This window comes from Diadema antillarum, unplaced genomic scaffold (genome assembly GCF_040938485.1).
Source record: "Diadema antillarum isolate AM-2024a unplaced genomic scaffold, OU_Dant_1.0 scf00000211, whole genome shotgun sequence".
NCBI classification, from domain to species: Eukaryota; Metazoa; Echinodermata; class Echinoidea; order Diadematoida; family Diadematidae; genus Diadema; species Diadema antillarum.
In genome coordinates this window covers 1171881-1197823 of record NW_027271100.1, presented here as the reverse complement: position 1 = coordinate 1197823, position 25943 = coordinate 1171881, and the positions used below count along the sequence as shown (strand labels likewise).

Genomic DNA, 25943 nt, shown 5'->3' with positions numbered 1-25943 from the left:
CAATTGTGATCCCCTCCTAAAAAAATCATAAGTCGGGGGGGGGGGGGCAGGGGCTGCACCCCTCTCACCCCCCACCCTCCTCTTCCCCCCCCCTCTCCCCCCTCCCCCCCCCCCCACACACACACACACACACACACACACACACACACACACACACACACCATGGACCTACATAGGTCCATGCACACACACAGTTCCCGAACGCAAACAACACACGCGTGTAGGCACCAGCACAATCACAAGCATGTTCATGACATTGCTGGAGCTCGGAGCGGAGGTAGGTACCCTAGGTGCGTGTAACATGCATGCACAGCGAAAGTACAAAGAATTACTAAAGCGCGTGTTATGTTGGGATTACCCAGCTAGCTCAGAATGTTTACAAGAGCCAGAGGTTATAGTGATGATTGCCCCGGTTTACTCTAGAGAACGGCGGTAGAGTCTACATGCACAGTGCCTCCAAGACCAAGTTAGCACCAACCGCTATGAACGTTAAAAAAACGATAACCCCACTGTAGAGTGGTCCAAAGTCAAACTCAAGATCGAGCGCGCTATACGAACCTGTGCAACATTCATTCATCACTGTTCATCTCACGACCATGGCAGCCATGGTATGGTAAGTAGACCTACAGACTACAGGCTACACAGCGCCGTACTTCCAATCTCAATGATCTGAAGAAACTTCCAAGATTGAACAGTTCAAGAAGGTTTACATGTATTGTAGGACCTAACTGTTAGACCTCTTGAATATAGGTTAAATCACCACCAATAAATCAATATTTGGTGCTTATGACAGGCAGCTGGCAGTTTAATGACGTTAGGCCTAGGCCTAGGCCTACTGAATATCCATTCAACTAATCAATGACAGTGTTACTAAATTTGATGATACTGATACCCACTAAAAATCCTGCTCTGGCTGGTAGAGTGGTAGACTTGGCAGAACAAGAACAATCCTTGATCTTTGATAGAGAGTACCATGCCATGGTAATCTCTTGTCTTGCCTGTTGCAGTTCTGGAATTAACCTCGGACGCATTTATAAACCAGTGAAGTGGTAACCGGGTCTTTCCATAAGGGTTGGGGCACATCTAGGCAAAATCTCATCACCTGCTCATACAAATGCAACTTCTGTAAATACACACTACCCAAAGCTCAATGTTTTTTGTATGTAAATTATGGTATGTGTGTACACATGTACAGTGTATGTATGTTAATGTGTGGTACAGAAATTGAATCTTCCATTTTTGTTGTTGTTCTTGTGTTCATTTAATGTTTGGTGTCCTACCCTATGTTTCGATTTACTGTTTGCGTCTTTTGGGGGTACCAAGTGTAACACAAATGTATGTTGGGTTCAAAACACTGTGATACACAGAAGTGCCTTGTGATAGATCATACAGTGTGTATGTGACCCGCTACAACAAAAGGATCCTAAAGTCGCTGACGGCCTAGCCAAGAAAATCGACTTTGAGGACACATCATCAAAATTAGTCAAAACAATCGGATTTCTGTTTTTGGCATAATTTTGTAGACTAATGTTTTGTCTATCATCTGCCGAAATTTCGAAACTAAATGATTAAAGGAAAGGCAAGAAATCAGTGTTATTCTTGGCCATGATTTTCCGACTTTCAACGTAACAGAAACGTGTCTGAAGATTTGGATTTAGCGGCGCAACTAGACTCCGCCCCTATCAACGAGGGATTGATCTTATTGGTCAGTGCGTGGCATCCTGATTACTGATTGGTCATGCGTAGACCACTGGCGCTAAATTGGACGAACATCACGGTGGTCGCTAGGAGCATGCCTTCTATTGTCAAGCGGTGAAAACTGTCTCGCCTCCCCTTGATCATGATTTATTGATAGGGTTGGAAGGAGAACTTAGAAAGCGTTTTTCTCGAAACTCTGATTTCCTCAACCACTTGGCATGCGCTTTAGAATGAAGTCATCGATATCTCCGCAACCGAGTACTTTAATGGATTGTGCTATATATGAAATTAAAGTAGAAGAGTAAGGGAATAATGTCATGCAATTTTCAGATAATTGTCCTCCCCGATTTTTGGATCCTTTTGTTGTAGCGGGTCACATATTAGATCATTGCAAATACACAATTATGAGTTGTCTCGCTCACAATAAAAATTCTATTTGGCCATCTGAAAGTTAATATTAATTACACGTGAAGATTGCTGTACCTATGTGATGTTTCACATTGATCCTTTGAATGTAGCATCACAGACCCATCAGAAATGTTGCATTGTTCAGAGCTGCAAAACCTATCAATGAAATCAACCCTGGGCCATAAACATATGTGCTAAAGATGGAAGTGATTGGTAGTTTAATGGTTTCATATTTGCAAGAAGTAACAGCCATTTTGGGCTTTGAAGTCCACATCTAAGGTACAAGGAAAATGTCAAAAGTCAATTTTGTACATTGAAGTCTTCAAAACTGACTACAGATGTAACTAATACCCCTTAAAGTATTGTGGAGTTGGATAAATTTTTTTACTACAGTTACAACACATTTGAAGAACACTTTATATTGGACAAGGGCAAGTTTGAGGGTTTGGTGTCCGCATCACATAGGTATTCTGGTCATTTTTTTATTTCTTGCTGGTTGCCAAATTTCACTATTAGATTCAAAACTATTGCCTTTTAACAATGCTTTATGGTAGTATGGATAGATTTAATACAGAATTCTATGCACAAAAATATTTTTTCTCAGAGTTTGAGTACCTATGTGATGCAGACACCGTGTCCTAGATTTTTGCATCACATAGGTAAATCCTGTTTAAATGTTCGTTATCAATCACTATAAACAAATCATAAAACAATAGTACTTAATTTCTCGTCCATTCCTAATGCTTTTCAGTAAAACAGTCGAAGAATAATGTTTCAGCTCAAGAAGACACACACAAACCTCTTTTTATCCAGAAATATGTACCTATGTGTTGCTTCAATTTTTCAATTCAATAGAACATTTATTTCCAGATCAATTCATGTTACAATAACAGTAACAATTCAGTAATGACAAACTGGAGGTGACAACTCAGTAAGCACAGCTTGAAGTGAGTGCACCTTTAACATTTGAAAACGTAGTCGAATCTGATTGAAACATAGCTAAAAAGACATTACTATACATTTACAAGATGAAATACAGGAGACTAAAGCTAGGGATGCAGGAGGGAAAACAGATAGGAAGAAGGAAAAAGAGAAAGAAAAGAAAAGATAAGAAAGAAAGAAAAAAATACATTAAGGAGAGGTAAAGAGAACCTAAAAATACATACACTTGTAATACTAAAACAAGGCAACATTGTACATGTACATGTATAATGCATTTTAGTAAATTGAGAGAAATTTAGCAGCCCTCACTATAAACTACCTTATATGGATGAATACAACTTTTTCTTGAGTCTTATCTTAAAACAATTTTGAGATGGTGCATTTCTTATGTCTTTAGATGAATTGTTCCATTTCTTGGGGCCCATAAAACGAATATTATGTTGGTAAGACAAGGTTCTGGGTCTGGGCAAATGCATTAATGACGAGGAGCGTGTATTGTAATTATGCACATTCTGATTGATATCAAACAATTGAACAAAATGGTCAGGCATAAGTTTGTTGACACACTGATAAATACATTGCTGATAGGTGGTGATATTTTTCAAAGTAAGCAATTTTATTTGAGTATAACGGGCCTGCTTTAGATTTTGGGTTCGCTCCATGTACATTGTATAACTCTTTCTATTTTATTTTGCTTTGAAGTCAATTTTTTAGACTGGACTGAAAAGTACTTCCCCACACCATGTTGCAATAAGACAAATAGGGCAAAACAAGAGTGGAGTATAACATCCGTAATACATTGGTAGGTAACATGTAGCTTAGTCTGGATATAATACCAATGTTTGATATTTTTTTCTCTGTCTCTTGTATATGAGGCTTCCATGTTAATTTTGAATCTAAAATAACACCAAGAAATTTTGTTTTCTCTACCCTGGGAATTTGAACATCATTCAATTCCACTTTAACAAAATCAGTGTCATATGATTTGTTGCGATTACTAAAAACAATAAAGTTACATTTGCGGTTGTTAACAGATAATCGATTTGCCTGAAACCATGTACACAATGCTCATGATGCGGACACCAAAATTTGGTGTCCACATCACATAGTACTTTCACTTGTCAGCCAATGGCATGGTTACTGCAGATATTGCATTGAGTGTTTCTCAACTCATTGTTTCTAGCAGTTTCTTCAAACATGATTCATTTTATGGTCAAAATAAGCATATTTAGGCCTCCTTAGACCTCATTTTAGTTCAAAATAGTACCTACATGTATGTGATGCAGACACCATTGTGTCATTGGTGACCCCATCATCCTGACAGCCTTGCATTTCAGTTCTATTCATGACTCTTTGCACTTTGTGACGTCTATTCTGAGTCTTCAAGAATCGATTGCTACTGGAACAGTAGGACTTTGTTAGCCATAAATTTCTTCAAAAATATCAAACTATACCTGTGTGATGTGGACACCGTGTCCGCATCACATACAATGTAGGTAACCGTCATTTCATATCCGTTACTCAAAAAGGACTAATTGAGACACAATTCATCTTTCTCAAAAACTTGCATAATTGCATTACTGTATGTTCATTGTGGTCCATTCAAAGTGTTTCTAGAGCAAATTTATGACAGTCTTTTTTTCGTAGTCAAGTTTGACCCTTAATGAACATAAAGAGCATTACTCCCATGACAGGTTAACTTTAGTATTTTGTGAAAAATAATGATGTTACTTGGGAAAAGCGCATCTAATGAGGATGCTACATTTATGAACTTGTATCGGTGAAATGGTTTGATGTTGTAAACTCTTTTAATTGGAATTCTCATGAAAAAATCCCTCAAGAGCTCAAATTTGGTGTAGACCTGCATCACATATGTAGGTATTCATTATTTGTAACAGGTGGCCATAAAATTCTAAAATGACCTTTGTTGTCAAAATTTTTTTAAAATTAATTGTTATGATGACCAATAGTTTCAAAGAACTTCATTAAACTTGAATAAAGTGATGATGAAATTTTGACCACTATGTTACATTTCATGCCCCAACCCCATGGAAAGACCCAACCATGTAACGTACATGTTGGGGTTGCTGGTGGGGTCCTTTCTCTGAGTCTGAAATGTGTGACGCTACTGTGTACCAGGATGATGAGCATAGGCCGTATTAAACTTTATGTCATAAGAAAAGGGGGTGCCATTTGATGTACATACTTGTATACATTGGGAATGTGCAACTACAACGATATTAGCCCGAAGAGATATTTTCCTCTCTGTGCCATACATTTTCTGCACAGCGCCTACCAAAAAATTATTGATTTCATTTATATTTAATGACATCAAAGGGCAAATAAGGTTGGTATTTAACTTCACGCTCACTTCCAAGGTATATTGTAATTTTCCAAGGTAAATGTAGGCCTATGTTTTAACAATTTAGAGCCGAGAGGTCGATAGTAAATTACTATAAAGAGAAAAATCTGTCTGTCCAGAGGATGCTTTTCTCTTTCTTCTTTTTTCATGGCTCTCCGTATAGGAGGGGATTCCGTGAAGCCAGAGGTACAGTAGTCTCGGTGGAACATATCCCCGACAACATTATTACAGTCCGATCTTTTGGTCAAGTGCAGTGAATTACACACTGTATGGACCTGAGTGTTTATGAATCATACAAAATCATTGAATGGCAGTGTAGATTAAACGCAAATGTATTGTGTATTCAGAGTAGAAGTCTGCTTGTGATCAGTTTGTTGTGTTGATTTTCATGTCGGTGTTAGTTGTTTGGGAAATAGCATTAGCATTGGCACCCAACTTGAAATCACCCAATATTTACGTGCCCTGAAGATTTCTAAGGTGGCAAATGAACAACGATACAGTACATGGGAGTAGAACTGACATTTAGTGCACTTAAAATGCAGCCATTCTGCTTTCATTTATCATTTTTTCTCGAACTTCACTTTTTTTTTTTCTTTCTATCCTTCGTTAGATAGTAGAATCATAGAGGGTACAATTCTGTATTCCTGTACTGTAAGTCATATTTCTCCCATTCATGTACAACTAAAATGTGCTGAATTTTGATAGCCTTATATTTGTGTTCAAAAATTTGGTGCTTGCAATCGAAGTGGAGTGAAAGTGAAGTGCAAATGTGCTGGGTTTGTACTCAGAAAAACTATGATGTGGTATCTCACAGTAACATACAGACACCATAGACAATAATCATTCATGTGCACAGTACACGTACAGTGTACATTGTATATTGATTCAGTTTCAATTCATTACAACGTATTTTTTATTCAAAATGTTCAACTATTTTATCATTATTTTGTGTACATATTGGCATTGATCAGATTTGATTGAGATGTCGGCAATGATTTAATATCAATTATACAGTGTAAGATTAGCGTTCAAGTTGTTCAAACCCTAAATGTGCCCATCATACAATAGAGATAATGGACAGTCCTTATCTTTACTGACAGGTACCTCGAGCAAGGCCTCACCATCTCAAAGTGAATGGTGGAGGAACTGACAGCTATGTCTTCTATGGAAGACGTAGGGGAGATCAAAATGTCGCCATTCAAGAAGAGGAAACAGAGTATACAATACAGTGACATCTCGGACTCAGAGGAGGAGGAAGAAAAGGAGGTAACTTTTTACTCCTTTATTCGTCTCTTTTTCTTTATCATTGTTTAACTGTTTAAGGAAGCAACATTTGTAGACTAAATGGTTAGTTTGCTGGGGTTTGATGTATGGTTATTACCGGTACATGAATTTGAGGGGTAGATAATAAATACAACTATTTAGCAGCTAGAGGGCATTCATCAGATGCTTTGCTTGTGATTGGTTGACACATGTTTTGGGTTCAGTGTGTCGAATTTTCCAATTGTGTTGGCTTCTAATGGTCCTTTACACTACCTGCAGTACATTTCTATGGAAGATCATCAATATTTTACGACTGCACATGAAGAATTCATAAAGTTTTGCAAGTTACGTTTCTGTTATAATTATTATTGGAATGCATTGTTAATCTACATTTTTGATGTCACAAGGCTTGTTGGGCCTTTGCTAGATATACACTAACAATAAGGTAACTCTGACTTTGTAGCGCCAGCTTACAAACAACTGCAGAGACTCCAACTCTCCCACTTTCGATGAGAGGTCTCTAGCCAAAAGACCATTTTCGCAATTTAATCTCCCATTCTCACGCTTGAGATTTAATTTCTCCCACCCTGGCTCTGTGGTTCCGGCTTAAGATGTATTATGATACACGAAATGAAGTTGTATTTTATATAAAATGAAGTTTTAGTAAGCCCAAATATATGATATGAATCACTGAAATATTACTTCCTTAGTGCCATCATATGATAAAAATACAATGTAAGCATGAGAAATAGCACAAGAGCATTTAGAACCCTAGAGTTCCAGGGCCCTTTACTCATGGCCCTGGACCCCAGCTGAAGGGGACTTCATGCTTCACGCTCGTGATATGCTCTTTACGCACATCAAGGTGGAGTCTCCAGTTTGCTAGGGTTTTCAGGTTGGAGAATCTCCAGATCAGAAGGTGCTTGGGGTTGGAGGCTCAGTCTCTGCGACTGAGATCCTTCAGCTGATTGCTTTGCTCTTGAACCTTCTTCGTTATACTGCTGTACATTGCATGTACATATGTTATGTGCAGTGCTCTTGTTGGTTGGCTCCCAGTTGTATTCCTTGCCATTAATTACTTGTGTACATCAGCATGGGCATTCTATTCATCCTGTTTGATCCCCCCCCCCCTTCCCCAATTCTGGTTTTCTCACACCCCTTTCAATACCCCTCATCACTGTGTTCCTAATCTTGTTTGAGGTTGCCTCGCCATCCACCTTCATCATTGGCCCGTTGCCCACCCATTAGCTTTATAGGGATCATCACTGCACTGGCCCTGCCCTACCCTTCCTTTTTGTTTGCTCACTCCATTGCTGTAATCTCTCCTTGCCATACCGGATTGGCTTGCTGCTAATGACACTCTACTCACTCCTTTTGTTTCCTTTGTTCTGTGTCCCTAAACCCTCCCAGATACATGTAGTGCATGTTTTACATTGCTTAACCTGTTGAGGACGAGTCCCGAGTATACACACTGTACTTTGGCAGGTGTATATGGGAAATGTGTGTTGTATCAAAATCAAACCGTCCTCAATGGGTTAACATTTAGGCAGTGATGTTTTGTTATCCATATCATGTGACCATCTACAAATTTGTAGCTCAAAACCCACAAAAAGTAGGCTGCAATATCTTCTTCAGCTAATTCACTTATTGAATGACAGGATTAATGAATTAACCGGTCTCTTGTACATACAATGTACAAATGTACATCAAGTTCTTGACATGCACCATTGTAGTGTATGTGAAGCTACAAAAATATTCAATGCTCCATGTAGTTCATGTTAAATCCCAGGAATTAGTGCCTATACAAATATGGCAGTTTATATTTTTATGTGATTTGCACAGAGGTTGTGAAGTTGGTGTTAAATGTTAGAGGCATAATTTACCATTTGCAGATAAAACAAAAACCCAATAATGCTGAAATGTGAGTTAGGGATAAAAACAACCACTATGCAAATTTGAATCCGTATAATCGATGTTAAGTATTGTGAAATACACAAAATGTGAACAGTAGTTAAAATAAAAGTGTTTCCAGACTAGACCGTCTACAGTTACGGTTTATTGAGAAAAATACTGATATCTCCTTATATTTCAGGCTTTATTGCAAAAAAAAAAAAAATTATATGGTAGTGTCAGAGGACAGAATTTTGTGTTGAGAAAGTGTATTACATTGCACGGGCTTGGTGTGCCTACAGTACTGTATAGGGTGTACCCCGTGTTCACATTGGTCCCCGCGACGCGGGGACAGCCACAAGAGATCATATCTTTTTTACGACTGACCGTTCACATTAGTTACGTTCAGACGGCAGGCCCTAACCTCGAGGTTTAGCTCTTGCCCCCTAACTACGACGTGTGTCCACACGACGAACCTTAACCTCGAGGTTACGAAACATCGAGATTAAGCTTCTGCCCTCTGTAACGAGAGGGTCCCACTCGATGTTAAAACCACAAAACCGGAAGTTTCAGCCCACACTGCTAACAAGGCGTCTATTTATTCTTTAGTCGAACCCTGTCGGACTCGCTTACAGGTACTCTTTTTCTCTGTCATGGTATGCAGAGATAGCACTGCACTGTTGACTTTATGTCTTTATGAAGATATTTGTGGAACACATTTTTTTAGCGTCGGAGAAGAATATAGAATACAGTAGCGAGTTCGACGTGTTCAGTTTCAGAGATCAAGCGCATGGGAAGAAAGATGATATTGTTGTGTCGTGCGTCATAGGTTTTTCAAGTGTAGTGTATTTGTGGTGTACGTTTTGGAGGTTGACCCGGAAGCAGAGGGAAATTGTGGGGGCTGGAGTTTACGGCGAGGTCACTCTTAACTTCGAGTTCGTTGTGTTTTGTGTCCACACGGTGCTTAGCTACGAGTGGGGACCCCCGCGGCTCGTGGTTAGAGCGCTAACCATAAGATTTCTCGTGGCTCGAAACATCGAGCAAACCTCGAGGTTTGCTAACTATGAGTGCGTCTTCACGGTCCCTAACTACAAGCACTAACCTCGAAGTTTCCTAACTTCGTGGTTAAGGGCTCCCGTCTGAACGTAACTATTGGTATCTCATCTGTCCCCGAGCTGTGGGGGCATTTTGGGGCTTGGAGCGAGCTCTGCCACTTGAATCCAGGCATAGCGCATGCGCACATTTGATGACCACAGCTGGACGCTATCAATTACGCCCCAAGGTCACTCTCCCCTCCAAATCTTGTCCCCATACCCGACTTCGCGGGGACGAGGGGACAAGTCCCAGCGAGCGTTCTGGGGCTGCCATCCCATGCTAGTAATCCCCCAGCTAGTTTCACTTCACCACTTTGGGGCTTGTGTACTTGCACATGTTAAGATATAGTTCTGTTGGTTGATTAATGTTGAAGTTGAGATGCTATGGGAGAGATAGAAATGAGTATGCGCCTTGCAATTACAGTTGAGGTTATACAGAATATGAAAATAATAACCACAAATACAACTTTTACGGAAAGGAGGAGTGATACTTTTGTGAGTGACCAGTCACAGAAAGTGCTGAGCCAACCAGTTTTGGTGGTCTGGGGCATTGCACCTTGCTCTGCAGAGAGGGGGAGAGGCAATAAGGTCACTGGAAGAAATCTGTTGGAAGTAGGCTTGTATTTCGTTTTCTAAATGATATTTATGTTGAGTACATGATTTCTGTATGCATATATGCTTATTGTATGAAGTTTACAAGTAATTTGAATGTATTTTACCGTTTTATTGTGTAAAGGGGCCCCGACCACAAGCTGTGCTTCACTGGGGTCCCAAACCTGTCATTCTAAATTTTTACAGTTATGTCTTGTATTTTTGTCATGTTTGATTTGGTTTGAATAAACTGAACTGAACGGTAAATAGAGTAAATGAACAGTGGAGGTGAATGAAGTTATTGTCCTCTCAGCCATTGACCCTGTGTCCAGTGTGTGTTAGCTGCACACAGAGTACACAGCAGTGCACTCAACCACACACTTGGCACAGAGTAGGAGTGAAGAGTTATGTAATTTACACCGTGCGATGGAGTTTGTCAAGTGGATGAATATTGGTCTGAATGAATGGAAGTTGTAATAACCGTTATTATTGGTTCATTTAGATATCATGTTTATATGATTAGAGTGTGTATCAGCGTCATACGGACCTTTACAATTACAGTAGGTGATAAGCACAATCAGGGTATGCAATCATGACTTTCTCACTTTAAAAAATTGTAACTTCTAAAAGAATGCACCAACTGACTTAAAAATTCACATGCAGCATGCTAAGACATCAGTAATCACATGTGGTACGACAATAGCTAATTTCTTCTCATTTACTGTTAATTATTGAAGGTTAATTACCAAAAAGTCCCCCAAAACCCACGTAATGCGTCAAAAAAAGCGTTTTACAACTTACGTAAAATCAAGATTTGAGGTCCATATCTTAAGTCTACCCCTATGTGTTTGGTATCAAATTAATGGATTTTTTCCTGGCATTGCTTGCATGCAATAAAAAACAGTGGTTCTTTCAGCTGGAGAAAGTTATAAGGTCTGAAGTCCCTTCCTGGTAGGAGTGTAATGCTAGCTTTTTTTTGTGACATTGTGACCTTTTAACCCATGCTGTACAGCTATACATGGAGAAACAGCTTATTTTTCTGCTTTTCCTGAAAGTACTGAAGACACACTACAATCTGGTGCGCTGTTTGCCAATAAATGTTCAGCCAGTTTTGAGTTTTGAACCATTTTCAAATGCCGAGTAAAATAAGTGCAGCCGTTTTTCGGTATTTTCAGTGAGGTATATCCTAATTTGACTACTTTAAAGACTCTTTTCCCCTTATTGAATATCCTTGTTTTTTTAACCATGAATTGTACATATGTAGAAATCTATTGTGTGAAAATTTTAGCAAATTTGAGCAATAGGAACTTATTTTTTTATATTTTTACAAATTGCTGAGCATAAATAAGTGCGATACACGCCCATGTTATACTGCATGAAGGTCATACAGTATGATAAGTGTTCAGTGTTCATATTTCAATGCTTGTTCAATTTCTAAAGATATCATAATCAAAAACATATCATTTTGGCTTAATATGTCATTGTTTGACTGTCACAGCTTGGATATCAACTCAAGTCATCATAAATCTCACATTCATTCTTCTATCTGTGTTTACAAATATGAGAATTGATCCAAACACTGTGCGCACATTCAAGGTCAAACTGTACAGATAATTTTTTGATGAAAAATATAATATCTTCCAAAGTACCAGCCCTAATTTCATAAAAATTTGTAATAATGGCCACTATATTTCTGTTACCTATTCCTGAAAGTTTCGCCTCTTCACTCTTTGGCAAAAGTGAATATGATAAAATATGTAAAAGTGGTTTTATTTGAATTCAAAATAATGCCTATAAAATTGATCATCCATTTCGAGAAGTGAAAATATGAAATTCATTCATATTTTGTGATATGTCGTGGCTATGTGCTGGTGGTGAATGAAAGAGATATTTATCAGGAATATCTAACAGCATTATCAGATGAAAAAAACATTCTCCTTTTTTTTAATGAATTTTTCCAATATATTAGTCATTTCAATGTAATTCGAACACCCCTAATTTAAATGCTAATTTATGCGCAGTTTAATGCAAAATTTTGACTCGTTCTTTACATGAAATGAAAATTTGAACACTCAGCTACAACAAACAACAAAAAAAGCATTTTCACCAAGTTTTTTCATTTTTGCCCTGTTACACAATTGCATACCCTGATTGTGCTATTGACCAGTATGAGTAAGTTAGTGAGGATAAATGCCGAACAACATGTGAGGTTGGCATGAATGCAGGTCATTTTGAGTCAATGATAATGTGGATATTGTAAACAGTATACCAAAACCAAGTGCAGGTTTTGTTAAGTTAATGAGGTGATTATATTATGAACTGATAAAGGTTAATATAGGAGAAGAATAAGTTTGTTTTATGTTTTCATGCATGAATCATTGGTACCAGTATAACATGTTAGTATTTGATGTGCAACTTAGTAAAAAAGAAGTTTTGGCATGGATTGTGTTAAGCAAGATTACTGAGGAAATGAAAGCAGTTGATAATGCTTTGGAAATAATAATTCAACTTTTTAATCTATTTGAAGGAGTTGATAAGCATTTGACATAATATTACATAAAGCAGTTATGATGTGCAATTCAGTGGTATTGTAAACCATAATGGAGATTATTATATATCACCGGTCGTTGAGGAAAAATTATGCATTTTGAGTTACAGTTTTAATACTTTACTTTACTTTACTTTTTCCTTCCGCTTAAAAGTACCCGGGGGCGTCGCGGGGAGATATAAGCATCTATATGCTGCAAAGCCTGGAGAAGGGACATATCGTGAGCATTCAGGGTATCTGCCACAGAGTCTCTCCAGCGTCGCCTTGGTCTGCCTCTGGCTCTTGCACCCGAGTATCTCAGGTTGTAAGCTTGTAAGGGGGGCTGGTTGGGTGGCATGCGTGTGAGGTGACCGAACCATTTAATACGTTGTTGCTTGAAATGATGTAGGACAGATGTGGCGCCTACCATGTCTCTGATCACCTCATTTCGTATCATGTCCCTCCTGGTCTTGTTCACGGCTTTCCTCAGACACTTCATCTCGTATGTTACCAGCTTCTGCTCAAGAGTTCTTGTTAGGGGCCATGTCTGGCACTGGTACAAATGTAAGTGAGAGTTGGCAGGAAGATGGTGTTGATGAGCTTTGCCTTTGTGCACTTTGGGATATTGGGGTGTCTAAGAAGGGGGGCCAGTTGGTAGCTGACTGCCTTTGGGCAATTCCGCAGTTAGGTGGACATGACATGGATAAAAGAAATGTGCCTCTTTATCTTACTCCTTGATTTAGGTATCAACTAATGCCATGGATGTTCATCAATCATTAAGGTCTTTCAAATTCAGTAGATTTTATTTTTCGTATTCATTGATTTTGCAAGATCTAAAACCATCATCTAAAATGTACATGTGGGACTGGGGATGCTGAAATTCACTTAAATGCAAATTACAGTGGGTTTCTTTGAAATTTTTTCCTCAAAGCTTTGCTAAAGGGTAAAAGATGAATACATTTAAATACTCCAGAAGTCATGTGACATTTTGTCAATTACAAAAGGGTGAAATGACCTGCGGAATTACTCCGGACAAATGTAACGTTACTAACCGTAACGTTACTAACCATGCTTTTGGGGGTCTAGCTAAAAAATTATCGGTCGAACTGCTAAAAAAATTTGCATGAACATTTGTCACGATGCAATAATTGAAATTAATGCAACACTTTGTTTGAAGTAACTTGAATTTTTGCACACTTTTTGTTACAAGACATTGATTTTTTTGTCATGTCCTTTTTTCGTAACGTTACTAACCAGCCCTTTAAGTTGCCATAGCAATTCTAATATTTCTTGGATTGTATTCATTCTTTTCTGTATCATAAACATGGGAAGGATGAATATGTTTATGACATAATTTTGACTTGAAATGAATAAATGGTAATTTTGTAGTAAAAACAAATATCTAAATTTGTTCAAATGTAACGTTACTAACCGCGGAATTGCCCCTTTGCTTTCTGACAGCGTGTTTCTATTTCTCTGTCTTGTTTCCCATCTACTGTAAATATGCTGCCCAGGTACTTGAACTCAGTTGTCTGCTTCAGTTGAGCTCCATTGATGTTGATTTCAAGCTTCTCTGGGGTTCTACTGACTGTCATGGCTTCAGTCTTACTCACACTGATTTTCATGTCATAACTCTCACAGCATGCGTTGAGCAGATCTGTGTGCTCCTGCAGTTTATCCTTGTTGTTGTTCATTATGGCTTGATCATCAGCAAACAAGAGTTCATTTAGTGCCTCCAGATCTGGGTTTGCCTCCTTTGTGATCTGGTCCATGTACAGTATATGATAAAGAGCAGGGGGGAGAGGATACAGCCCTGTCTCACCCCGGAAGATACGGGGAACCAGTTGGAAAGTCCACTAGAGGTGGAGAGAGTTTTAATAATTGCAGCAAATTATATGGACGGAGACGAACAATTTAGAGCTTTTGTGATTTGTGCCATGTAGAACCAAGTGGGTTTTGGGTAACAAGCTAACATATTGCTGGTGTAATCATGGCATATATGAAGTGTGTTATGATGTTTGTTTTTTCTCTCTGCTTGTTCTTTGCAGGGTTTCTTTTTTGTTTCTGTTTTATTACTTTGAAGTAATAAAACAGAAACGAACAGTAATAAACTCACATATCACTGCAGATCAACTGGTCCGCTCATTCATTTATGAGTACTTCCCGGGTATCTGAAAACCAACCAATCCCTAGGGTTCTATCCCAGCCCCCAGCCCCCGACAGTAGGATGTTTTGTTATACAACAGACCTACACATATACAATTGTATACATGCACCTGATATCTTGATTTTTTTTTTTTTAGATCACTGCTCCCGAAGGTAAACTGGACCTTTGAATGCAAAAGCAAGGTTTTATCATCCTCCTTGTGACATTTAAGTGTGAACAGACCTACAATGTAGAAGGAGAGGAAATATGAACTTGCAATTAGGCAGCAGGAGGAAATGAGAGAAAGAAAGAGAATCTGAGTGAGGAGTGACATGATTCAATCTACCATAAAATGCCTCATTTCCAAAGTACTGTAATTGTAATTTAATAATGCATGCTGTCTGGTATCATCATATACTTGGCTGTAGATGATTGGCCGGTTGAGAAGAGTGGCAAATTCCCATATCAGATCAGATGGGGGAAAAAAATAACTTTAAAGTGCTTGGTCTGTGTGGGTATGGTAGATCGGCATATCATGTAGGAAGATGTTCTCAGGCAAGGTGGGAAAATGATATCTGATCTGGCAGGTTGTGTGAAGGCATGGTAAGAAAATCATTTCTGCTCTGGTAGTAAAACCCGGGAGCGTGGGGATATCATGGAATTGGAAGGCTGGCCTGGCTCAGATTATTTTCAAGAATCTCCGTAACCAACTGTGTACAGCTCTACAATTCACTGATCTCTGTGTAAGTTAAAGTATACACTCAGCCAAAAAATCTTGACTGGAGTGGACCGTTACTTGATAAGAGTACGCTTCAGTGCACATGTATACTTGCTGACATGTGCTACACCTTGTATTCATGGTTTTTAATTGTCTCCCGGTGAGCACTGAGTGAAGACTGATTCAATTGGGCCACCAACATCTCCCCAGGCTTCTAGTCTTTGATATATACGTGATCAGAGATACATTATGTAGCATCACAGAAATGAAAAAGATTGAATTTGTTAGGCCTTTGTGCCTCATTGTTTTGCAATCTTAGTTCTGCACATATACTGTTGTACATACTGTACATGCGGTTGCATTTTTCTAATGTGTACTTCTACTTTATGTAGTATCCCCTTTCTGGTACCATGAGTATTATAGTCTTTGATTACCTGTATAACAGACAGGGCTATAAGTTGTATAGTCATGTATGCCATGGTACAGTATTATCATACCCTTGATTACATCTCTCTGGTATACCTTGTGTACAAAAATTGCAATACTGTAAAAGTGGAAAAGTTCACAGTATTGGAATTTTTGCACATTTCACCCAGCCAGAAACTACTGCAAAAATAAAAGCACACAAATATTTTTGCCTGCCGTATGTTCCACTAATTGATGTCTTGATTCCGCAGAATTAAAAACATACGAAACTCTTCTTACCCGGCTAAGCACAAAAAATTAGTCTCGCAAAAATATCCACTTTTACAGTACTTAGTAGCTTGTACCACAACTTTTCACTTGTCCTTTTGTGTATATGCAGCTTGCAAGATTGTGCGTGGTCGAGATCCAGCAGAGCAAAAATTTTTGACAATACATCGTGAATCCTGGTAGTACCATTCTAATATTGTAAAAGTGGTTTCTTTCGCGTACAGATACTTTCGCGGTTTCTATCGGTGCGGACTTTTTCGCGTGTGTTTAAATTTGCAGTCTGCAAACTCTGTGAATTCACAGTCGGCAAAAACTGTTTTATTTTGCACATGAAAACCCAAACTATAATCCAATTATTCTTTTATTTATTAAATAGAAATTGGAATTCAATGCAGGCTTACCTGAAATCCCGTCTCTCGAGTACTTTAACATGCTTGTACCTACATTGTGCGGTATCGCTGTGTGTGTGTTGACCATCAATACACTCAATGCGCGGAATCTTCGTGTGTGCATGTGCGCAATAGCGTTGTAACAAGCGGTTAGTTCAAAACATTTCCTTGCGTGGTTAATTTCGTGCGACATTTCAAAACATTTTCGCGTAATGTTAAATTCGCGGTTCAACCTCAAAGCACGAAAAGCGTGAAAATAAAATCACCGCGAAAGAAACCACTGTTACAGTATCCCTGCTGGTTGTTACGCCTTCCTATCAAATTGTACAGATAATTCTGGAGAATCAGTGATTTAGTAATTTGTGAGAGTAAATGTATCTGTATATGAAATTTTCAGCTCATACTGTACAATGGCTGTGGGACACTTGTACAATATAAAGTCTGGGACCACCCATGGGAGATAAGACTTGAACCTTAGGAAACTGTACCTTGTAACTGGTTCAGGGTTCCCACAGTCATGGAAAATCCTGGAAAATCCTGGAAAAATTTGTGGTCATGGAATGTCAGGGAATTTGGAAAATTTGTGAAAAGTCATGGAAAAATCATGGAATTGCATTTACCTCTTGGCTATGGCAGCTTTCCAGTTTGTCGTGTCTCGCAACTCTCATACTCTTTGATCATACTCTGCTACTATAATTGGTGTTAATGATTTCCATTTTTCCCAGTTTTGTGACATATTCCAAATTCTACATAACTCCCGGGACATATAGTTATACTAATGATAATAGATGTACGTTGTACATGTCATGAGTAAGATAGTGGGTGGAACGGATGGCTGGGAGGGGAGGTGGAGGCCATCATAACGTGTCTGATTTTGGGAACCGTGCCAGAAAGGAAGTCATGGAAAGCAGCAATTTAGTCATGGAAAAGTCATGGAATTCTGTTTTCAAATTTCTGTGGGAACCCTGTGGTTGGATAGAAATTAAGACTGTTACAAAGCATTTAAAAGAATAATACAAATTTCGTTTCAGAATATATATACAAGTGTGTAGGTGTACTGTTTCAACATGGTTGTGATTCTCAGAAGAGCTACAGATATGAAAGGCCAGAAACTGAAAGATTGTGCATCGATAGGATTATGCATCGATAAGATAAGTCTAACACAGAATGCAACACATTGATTGAGCTCCACCTTGTGGAGAGAAAGAAAAAGAGGAAGAAGGGAAGGCCGTGCATGTATGCTTACACTTGTCTGGAAGCTCATGTCACCAGAAATGCAAATCAAAACAAATTCTTCTAGAGAAAGACACATCCAGGACTTCTTGCACAGCCCTATAATGGCACTTAAATGAACAAGTTCATGATGTCTAGCTGTTTTGTTTTAGTCTACTTAAATGTAACTCTTGTCATCGTGTTCTAGAATTTCTGTGTTACTATTTGTCTTTTTTATGCTTGTATATTTTAGGAAGAGTTCATATCTGTGGAGGTCCACCAAGATCATTTGAAAGTGGACTGGCTGAAACAGCGACCCTCCCACTCTGGAAAAGTTAGGAGGAAGATATCTATGCAGAGGAGCCACATCAGAGCAGACATGACCGAAATAAGTAGTGAGGATTCAGCCGCAAGCAGCATGCATGCCACTTCAAAGCTGACAAACTTGCATTTGAGGCTCGGCATAGACAATAGAACTGTTGCTCTCTCTTGCCCATCTGCTGCCGGTGCAGTGCCAGGGGTGGCGAAAAAGACATCTATCGCTTCAAGTAAGTCTGTGTGCAGGTCTGAGAATGAGGGAGGGGAGTGGCCTGTCTCAGACGAGCCATCCTCTCGTAAGCTGGACGCGATTTCTCATCGAACAGATTCACCGGAATTAGTGGAGCTGTATACGACTGACAGCTCAGCAGTCAGGCAGGAGGAGAACTTGTCATCCGGCAGCTCTGACGTCATTTGTTTGGATTCCCCTGAGTCATGTTCACATGTGAGGAAGAGGGCTTCACCTATAACAATCACTTCATCTTCTGATGCAGACGATTGTAGCCATGATGATAACAGTGATGTTGAGGTGAGGAGCCGTCAAGACAGTGACTCTGGTGACAGTGACTCGGATTCCAGCTTTTTGCCAGAATTGCAGATGAGCCCTAAATTATCACAAAGCCCTAAGGTATCACTTAGCCCTAAAGTATCACTTCCAAGGACTCCGTCCCCCCTACCTTCGAGGGCAAATAAACAGTGTGAAGACAAGCATGATCATTCCGCAAAGACTTTGTTTGAGACTCATTCACATGAAGACTGTGAAAAAGAAGAAAAAGTGAAAAGCAGCAACTGTTTGTGGGCATGTTGGTCGTCGCTAGAGTCTGCACCAGAGCACATGAAATGTGCTAACAGCTCGGTTAAATCTGTTGGACAAAACAGGGACACCGTTAAATGTGGGGACAGAATCTCATCATTTAGTACGATGAAGCTGAACACGATAGATACCTGCATTGAAGAGATCCCTGCAGCCATGGATTTTATATGTTCTTTCGCCACGTCCAAGTGTAAACCCGATGCCAGATTTTATGCTGACCTCATCAGGAACACACTTCCATCCTGTCGCACCAGTGTTGAGAGTGCCCTGGTGTATCAAACCATGAAGTATGTGCAACATCTCCATCACCCCGGAGTAAGTGACATGCCTATTACGTGGGAGGGCTTAAAGCACCTTGGAGATGTCCTCATACGGCCACCATGTAATTCCTTTGAGTGGCACAAGGACCTCGCTGCACTGCGCCTCATTGCCAGCGTCCTTGAGGATGACGTGGAAAGGAAGCTGAGGTGGAATACAGCAAGGAGACCCACATGCCATGCACATGCCATTCTCAATCCAGGTACCTGTAAAGACAAGTGCATGGTGGTGGCAAGGTGGATCCATTCCCTGGTAGTGGAACTTCGACCGCCTCCCACAAGCAGCAATTCCACATCTGCCAGGCGGGGTAAGCCTTCCCTGCAGTGTAGGTGTTCTGAAGGCCTGTGCCATATGAACCATGTTCTGCCGGTCTTTGAGAAGCTGTTACAGATCAGCATCGCCCTGACTGGCTGCTTGAACCACAGAGACCATGTTGAGATGATTGCGCAAGAAATAAGTGGCCTGCATCTTCAGGGTCTTCCTCAAATGCAGCTCATGTTTGAGGTAAGTGTTTAACTTCAAAGATTACTCTGACACAAAAAGAACCTTGCTGTCTCTTTGGTAAAGAAATAGATAAATAAGAAGAAATAATCATACATTAATGTTCTTTCTTGTGTCTATTTGTTGTTAACCTTACATATGAACTGAACTCATATGATCAATCTAGCATTACATCCACTTTACGAAAATTGGATACCGTTATCATGTCATTCATGGGTAGAAAACTTTATCGATTCTGGTTAACCTACATTGGCAGTTATCCATCATAGAAGGCTGGCATGCAGTATAAATCAGAAACACTTGTACAGCAAAGTTTACCTTCAAAGTTATAATTTATTGCTTTTACTCATAATGAGTGTATATGGGGAATGTTAAAATAATAAAAAAAAAATGGAATGACCATTCCCATGAAATTGCCTTTTTCATAACTGTGAAGTATGTGTGAATCTATACTCTCTCTTCCATCTACTCTTCATCATTTGTTGGTGTCCACTCTCATTCTAGACACTCAGACATGACTTCCTCAGCCTCAGGCTCGCAGAGCTTACCTTCAACTGGCACTTTGAATCTGAATATGGTGGCATTTCTTCATGGGACGAGATACTCTCATTATCCAAGATTGTCAGCAAGTACTTCCAGTATGTGCCAAAACAGCGCAGAGACGACAAGAGTGGTGATGCCAGCGATTCAGAAGAGACCGACTACAACGACAACAGCCTTGGCTTTAAGGAGGGAAAGAGGGAAGATTATCTGCGTTGGTATCGACAACAGGTGGTGGTGATGGTGTACTTGCTGCTGATCATGTTCAAGTGCTATCTCAAGTGCTATCTTGGAGGTATGTTCAGATTTTATTCATCATTATATTTTATGCCATTTTTCATGAAGCATGAACTTGTCAGAATGCACACAGTAATAACAAAATCATCGAAAAAGTTGTAAAAAACAAAGTTTGATGCTTGTATTTTGGGGTTTTTTTTTAGTCCCCATAAATAATAAAAAGATTTTTTTCTTTAAGAACGTAAAATGTGCGTGTTCAGTTCCAACACAAGCAGCAATCTTGAAATTTTTGCGCAACTTCGTGCAACCAGAAACAAGCGCAAAAATATTAAAAAAGCACGCCATACTTGCCATATTTTCCAGTATTTAATGTCTTGATTGCATGGAATTAAAGACACACAAAACTTATCTTACCCATTCGGGTGTGAAAAAAATTACTCATGCAAAAGTATCCACTCTTTTACAGTATGCAAATGTTTGTTCTCTATGAAATTTGGTTTTTCTGTTTGGAATAGCAAATAAGTCTGCCGTTTGAAGGAAGGTTCCTCTCTTGTGCATGATCCCAGTAAGCTGACAAACGTACCAGATCATCCACCCGTAGATCTTATCTACTTTGACCCCTTGATACCAGTATCCTAAAAGTGTTATTGACATTACATTTGTTCACATGTAGCCTGTGGAATTTAAAGAGTATTTCAATAGTGTGAAGGGAAAGTCCTTGTTACAAATACCATTTGTTTAGATGATATTCTTGTAGTATGATGGTCATGATAACCATTCAGAATGATCTCAGAAATTGAATGTAGTTGCTATTTAGTGACAATCTGATTTTTTAAAAACTTTTTTCTTCCATTAATATCTCAAGAAGCTACGCAGCAGAGGAGCAGCTCCAGCCCCACCCCAGGGGTGAAGAAGCACAGCGAGTTGAGGCTTCTTCAAGTTGAGGAGGACAAGTTATGCCTCCTCCAGATCGGGGACTCGGTGGATCAGCTGAGGACTCGTCTCTTGCACGACTGCCAAGGTCAACTTGATCCCAGGGCAAAGCTGTGGCTGATTGAAATGAGTTTGCTCTATGAGTGGGTGGCATGAAAGCAGCATCAATGCTCATCAAATCCTGACCTAATGGTATCCTTCTACATGTAGTTAGTTCTCTATCTTATACCCTCATTCCAGATTGATTTTTTTTTTTTCTCATCGGTCACTTATCGGAAGCAAAGTTTGTTGCTTCTGGGCGCCTACCAAGTGTAACGGATCTCAGTCTGATGAATCCGACTTGTGTTGGTCAACTATCAGGTCTGTGTCAGACATGTCACGCGTGATCCTCATTGGATGATCTCGTCTCATCAAATCACCCCCGGCATGCCTGATGCTGACCTGATAAGACACGTTGACCAACACAAGTTGTATTCATCAGACTGCGATCCGATGCACTTCGGTTGGTGAGCGGGAACAACAAACTTTCCTGCCGACGTGCGACTGATGAGAACAAATCTCTGTGGAACTGGAGTGTTACCTTTCCAGCAACATGTGACCAGAATCTCTTCAGAGAGATTGTGAATATAGCTCTGTGTGACATGTGCACTTTGTTAGGTGAGTCAGGGATATCTTGTGACTCTGACAATTCAAACTGTGTAGACCCATGCAGGGCCAAGTGAAAGATTCCTTGAATTTAATTGAATTTAATTGTACTTCTTTGAATGTGTAAGGTTTCCTCAACTTGACTTTTGAATAATTTTTTTGAGGAAATGATGCTTTGTGGAAGGGGATGCAAGGTGTGAGGATTATAGCACATGGGATGAAATCAGCAGCCTAAGCAATTACCTCGCTGTGTAACAGGCATAAAGTATGTTGACACGAAGGCTGATATCTTTTCAAGCTCTGAAATCTTTGATGCTCTAGATCTCATTACAGTGCAAGAAAGAGAGAGAGGGATCTCTGTTGTACAGTAATGTTTTCAAACTCACAGTTTGCCTGATGGAGGAGAAGGAACAATTCAGTGTATACTGTATACGCCGAATATTTCGCGAGGTTTTTATTTTCGCGAATTTCGCGAGTCAGGTGCTATTCGCGAAATTAAGGACACGCGAAAATCGTATCCGGGCAATTACCCCCAGAGGGCAATTACCCCCCCGGCTAAATACTGGTTAGTGGTAAGGTAAGAGTTATGATTAGGGTTAGGGTTAGGATTAGGGTTAGGAATTTGGGTTAGGCATAGGATTATTTTCAGGATTAGGATTAGGATTAGGGCCAGGGGAACAGTCCGGGGTAATTGCCCAGGGGGTAATTGCCCTAGACCCCGCGAAAATATTGACTCTGATCCCGATGTGAATGTGACGTACGCGTGTACACTTCTCCGTTCAGTACAGGACTCCATGATCGCGAATTTAACCCCTCTCGAAATCGTCGGGAATTCCCGATTCGCGAAAATTTAGACTCGCGATATATATGACGTATACAGTACATGGGAGGGATAAAATGCTTGCAGGCAGCTACAAGTGTATCTTCAAACGTACATTGTAATGCATCCAAAGTTCTTATTTGCAAATGTCACAATTATTTTCCCACAGTTTTGGGTGGTATTCTCACAAAAGAATGAAAATATGAATGGAAAAAAAAACCCAACAACAACAATAAAAGCTAAGCCCTCTGTTTATCATGTTTATGTTACGAGGATGTAGAATTTGCCAGCTCACAGACAAGGTGTAATGAAGTGCCCAGTCCATTTGACCAGTGGTGAGATAGTGAAATATAGGATGATACATTGTAAGTGATACTACCTGTTTGTTACACGGGACTTTTATGATGCATGGTCACTAGGAGTGACACCCATTCAAAGTATGGACTTAGGGAGATGGTGTGTAATTATGATGCATTTAGTCATGTGATATTGTTTGGTCACCTGTCCAGTGCTGAAACCTCCACTGTTTAAGTTCTTCCCTTCTAACCATCCATGACTTGCCCAGAACTATGCCAAACTGCATCCTGTATCTTGCCACCCCTGTGACTTAACAGTGGAAATGCAGTCATCCTCAGCTACATCATATCCAAATATAGACCACAGAAAGTCCATTGATCAATGTGAATTTTGGCTAACACAGAAGAATTATCACATGCTTATATCCATCTGGGATGGTATAGAATATTTCTTTGACTTTGCCAATTTTTTGACTTTGCCAATTTTTTGACTTTGCCAATTTTTTTACTTAGTGCAAGATCCGCTTTGGCGAGGTTGATTGTAGATCTGACTATGCCCTATAACTGTACAGGGAGTATGAGCCTATTGCATTGATAATAATCTGTACATGGTGTAGGAGATGATATTTTTGCATGCAGGAGATATTTTCATTAACTGCTACTTGTTAGACATTTTTTTGCATGTTTATTTTGCAGTTGGGAGGGTCTAGTAATCATTACTTCACCTTTTTTAAAATGCATGAGAATGAGTAACAAGTGACAACACCAGTACTACTGTAAAAGTGGAAATTTTCGCTCTGTTGAAATTTTTTTGCATTTCGTGTAACCAGAAACGATTGCAAAAATAAAAACACACAAATAGTTTTGCTTGCCATACATGTATGTTCCAGCAGTTGATGTCTTGATTCTGTGGAATTAAAAACACGCAAAACTCATCTTACCTGGCCAAGTGCGAAAAATTAGTCGTGCAAAAATATCTACCTTTACAGTATATGTTTTTACTCAGTGATTACCAGTACGTAAACAAGGAGTGCCTTCCATATTTAAAGTACTGTACTAGTGTGTTGTTCTGCCCCAGATATCGCAACGTCAAGGCCCACGCAGGGTGCTAGACCTACAGAAGTTAGTAGTCGAGTGCGATCCAATACTGGCATGGCTTGTTTTTTATTTGTTTTTGTTTCTTTTTTTAAAGGAATGATATTTTTAAGAATTGTTTGTGCATGTTTTTATATTTTTGCATTTTCATTTTCACAGTTCAAAGGCAATTTGCAAAATTTGGGAAAGTAAAACCACTGAAAATTTCCACCCTTTTAGTATCGGCTATTCTAGTGTAATTCCACGCTTCGTTCAGGTTGACGTCTTACAATGAATAGAGTAAAATCTGGCTACTGGTAACAGCAGTTTAGACACTTAATCACAAGACGACTCTAAGGAAGAGAGTTATTGAATTTTCACAAGGCTTTACCAAAAAAAAAAAAAAATAGTGCCTTAGGTCGCAGTCATATTCTCCTGTTGGCTGAAGAGATAATGTCATCAAATTGAAACCCTCTTTTAGTTTGAGAAAAAAAAACTGAAATATGAATATGTTTTCTTTTCTATTCAAATCTAATATCTTTACCCATGCCCTTTAAAAGTAATCGTGACTGAGTTATTGCATCTTAGCAACAAAAAATAATGCAAAGGATACTTGCATGTTTTTATTTCTGTGTCATTTGGAAATGAATTGTTGAAGAGTTTGCAGGTCAGTGGGAGACTTGTGAAGCCATGATGTCATCATCTCATCTTATTTGAACTTGAGGTTGCGTGTATCAACAGGGAGCTTTAGATTTGCAGCGCAGATGTTTAGACGATGATTGCGTTGGCCGTTCTCTCTCCCTGCGTCGTGTTGCAAAGTAGCTTTTTCTAGATTACGCGGAGACGGAGCCTTATAGATGCAAAGTAAAATGGCGCCACCATGATCATTGCATCAAATAGCTCTCTGCGTCATGAATTGAGCAGATGCAAAAATTGCCCAGAATGTGTCATGAAAACAACTCAAGACGATGCGATGTCTATTTTGATGTAAAGCGATTTTGGCATTGCACAGAACAGGTTTTTTTCCTCTGAACGTCTGCGTTGCGAAAATCTAAAACTCCCTATTAAGAGCATGTAAAACTTTTAAACTCCTTTTTTTAATTTCAGGTGCAATTTTAAACCTCGACAGTTCTTTTCACTTGACTTTGCTCCGTTAGGGCTACCTTGAACAGGTTGTGGAATTAAGATTTTAGTGGTTAACAAATCTCAGAGAATTCTTCTCTTCTCAGTGTATGGAAAGATCAATGGTTCAAATGAGGGCAGCTGTATAACAGCTGATGCTGCATGTCTTGTTGCCAAACAGAACTGGAATATTTTGCTATAGTAAATAGGTAGAGTGAAATTTGCGTTGTGATTGGTTCGATAGTATCACGTGATTGTGCAAAAATTCCGGTATAGTGGCACGACCGTGCCACTATACCGAACGCTTACAGTGCGTGCCTACGCTTTATGTACGAAGAGATTCGCGCAGGGAGGGACGTAGGGCGAAGCATGTAACGCATGCGCGCGTAGAG

The 25943-nt window shown here is 39.4% G+C and overlaps 1 protein-coding gene across 1 annotated transcript; it reads left to right on the top strand.

Moving 5' to 3' along the window:
- Nucleotides 1-407: 407 nt before the first annotated feature.
- LOC139724307 (uncharacterized) lies at nt 408-22185 on the top strand. The gene is made up of 5 exons (XM_071635449.1): nt 408-613; nt 6511-6676; nt 18187-19887; nt 20389-20719; nt 21527-22185. Exons 2-5 carry the CDS (start codon nt 6545-6547, stop codon nt 21748-21750), a joined length of 2388 nt encoding a protein of 795 aa, XP_071491550.1. The 5' UTR covers nt 408-613; nt 6511-6544; the 3' UTR covers nt 21751-22185.
- The last annotated feature ends 3758 nt before the right edge of the window (nt 22186-25943 follow it).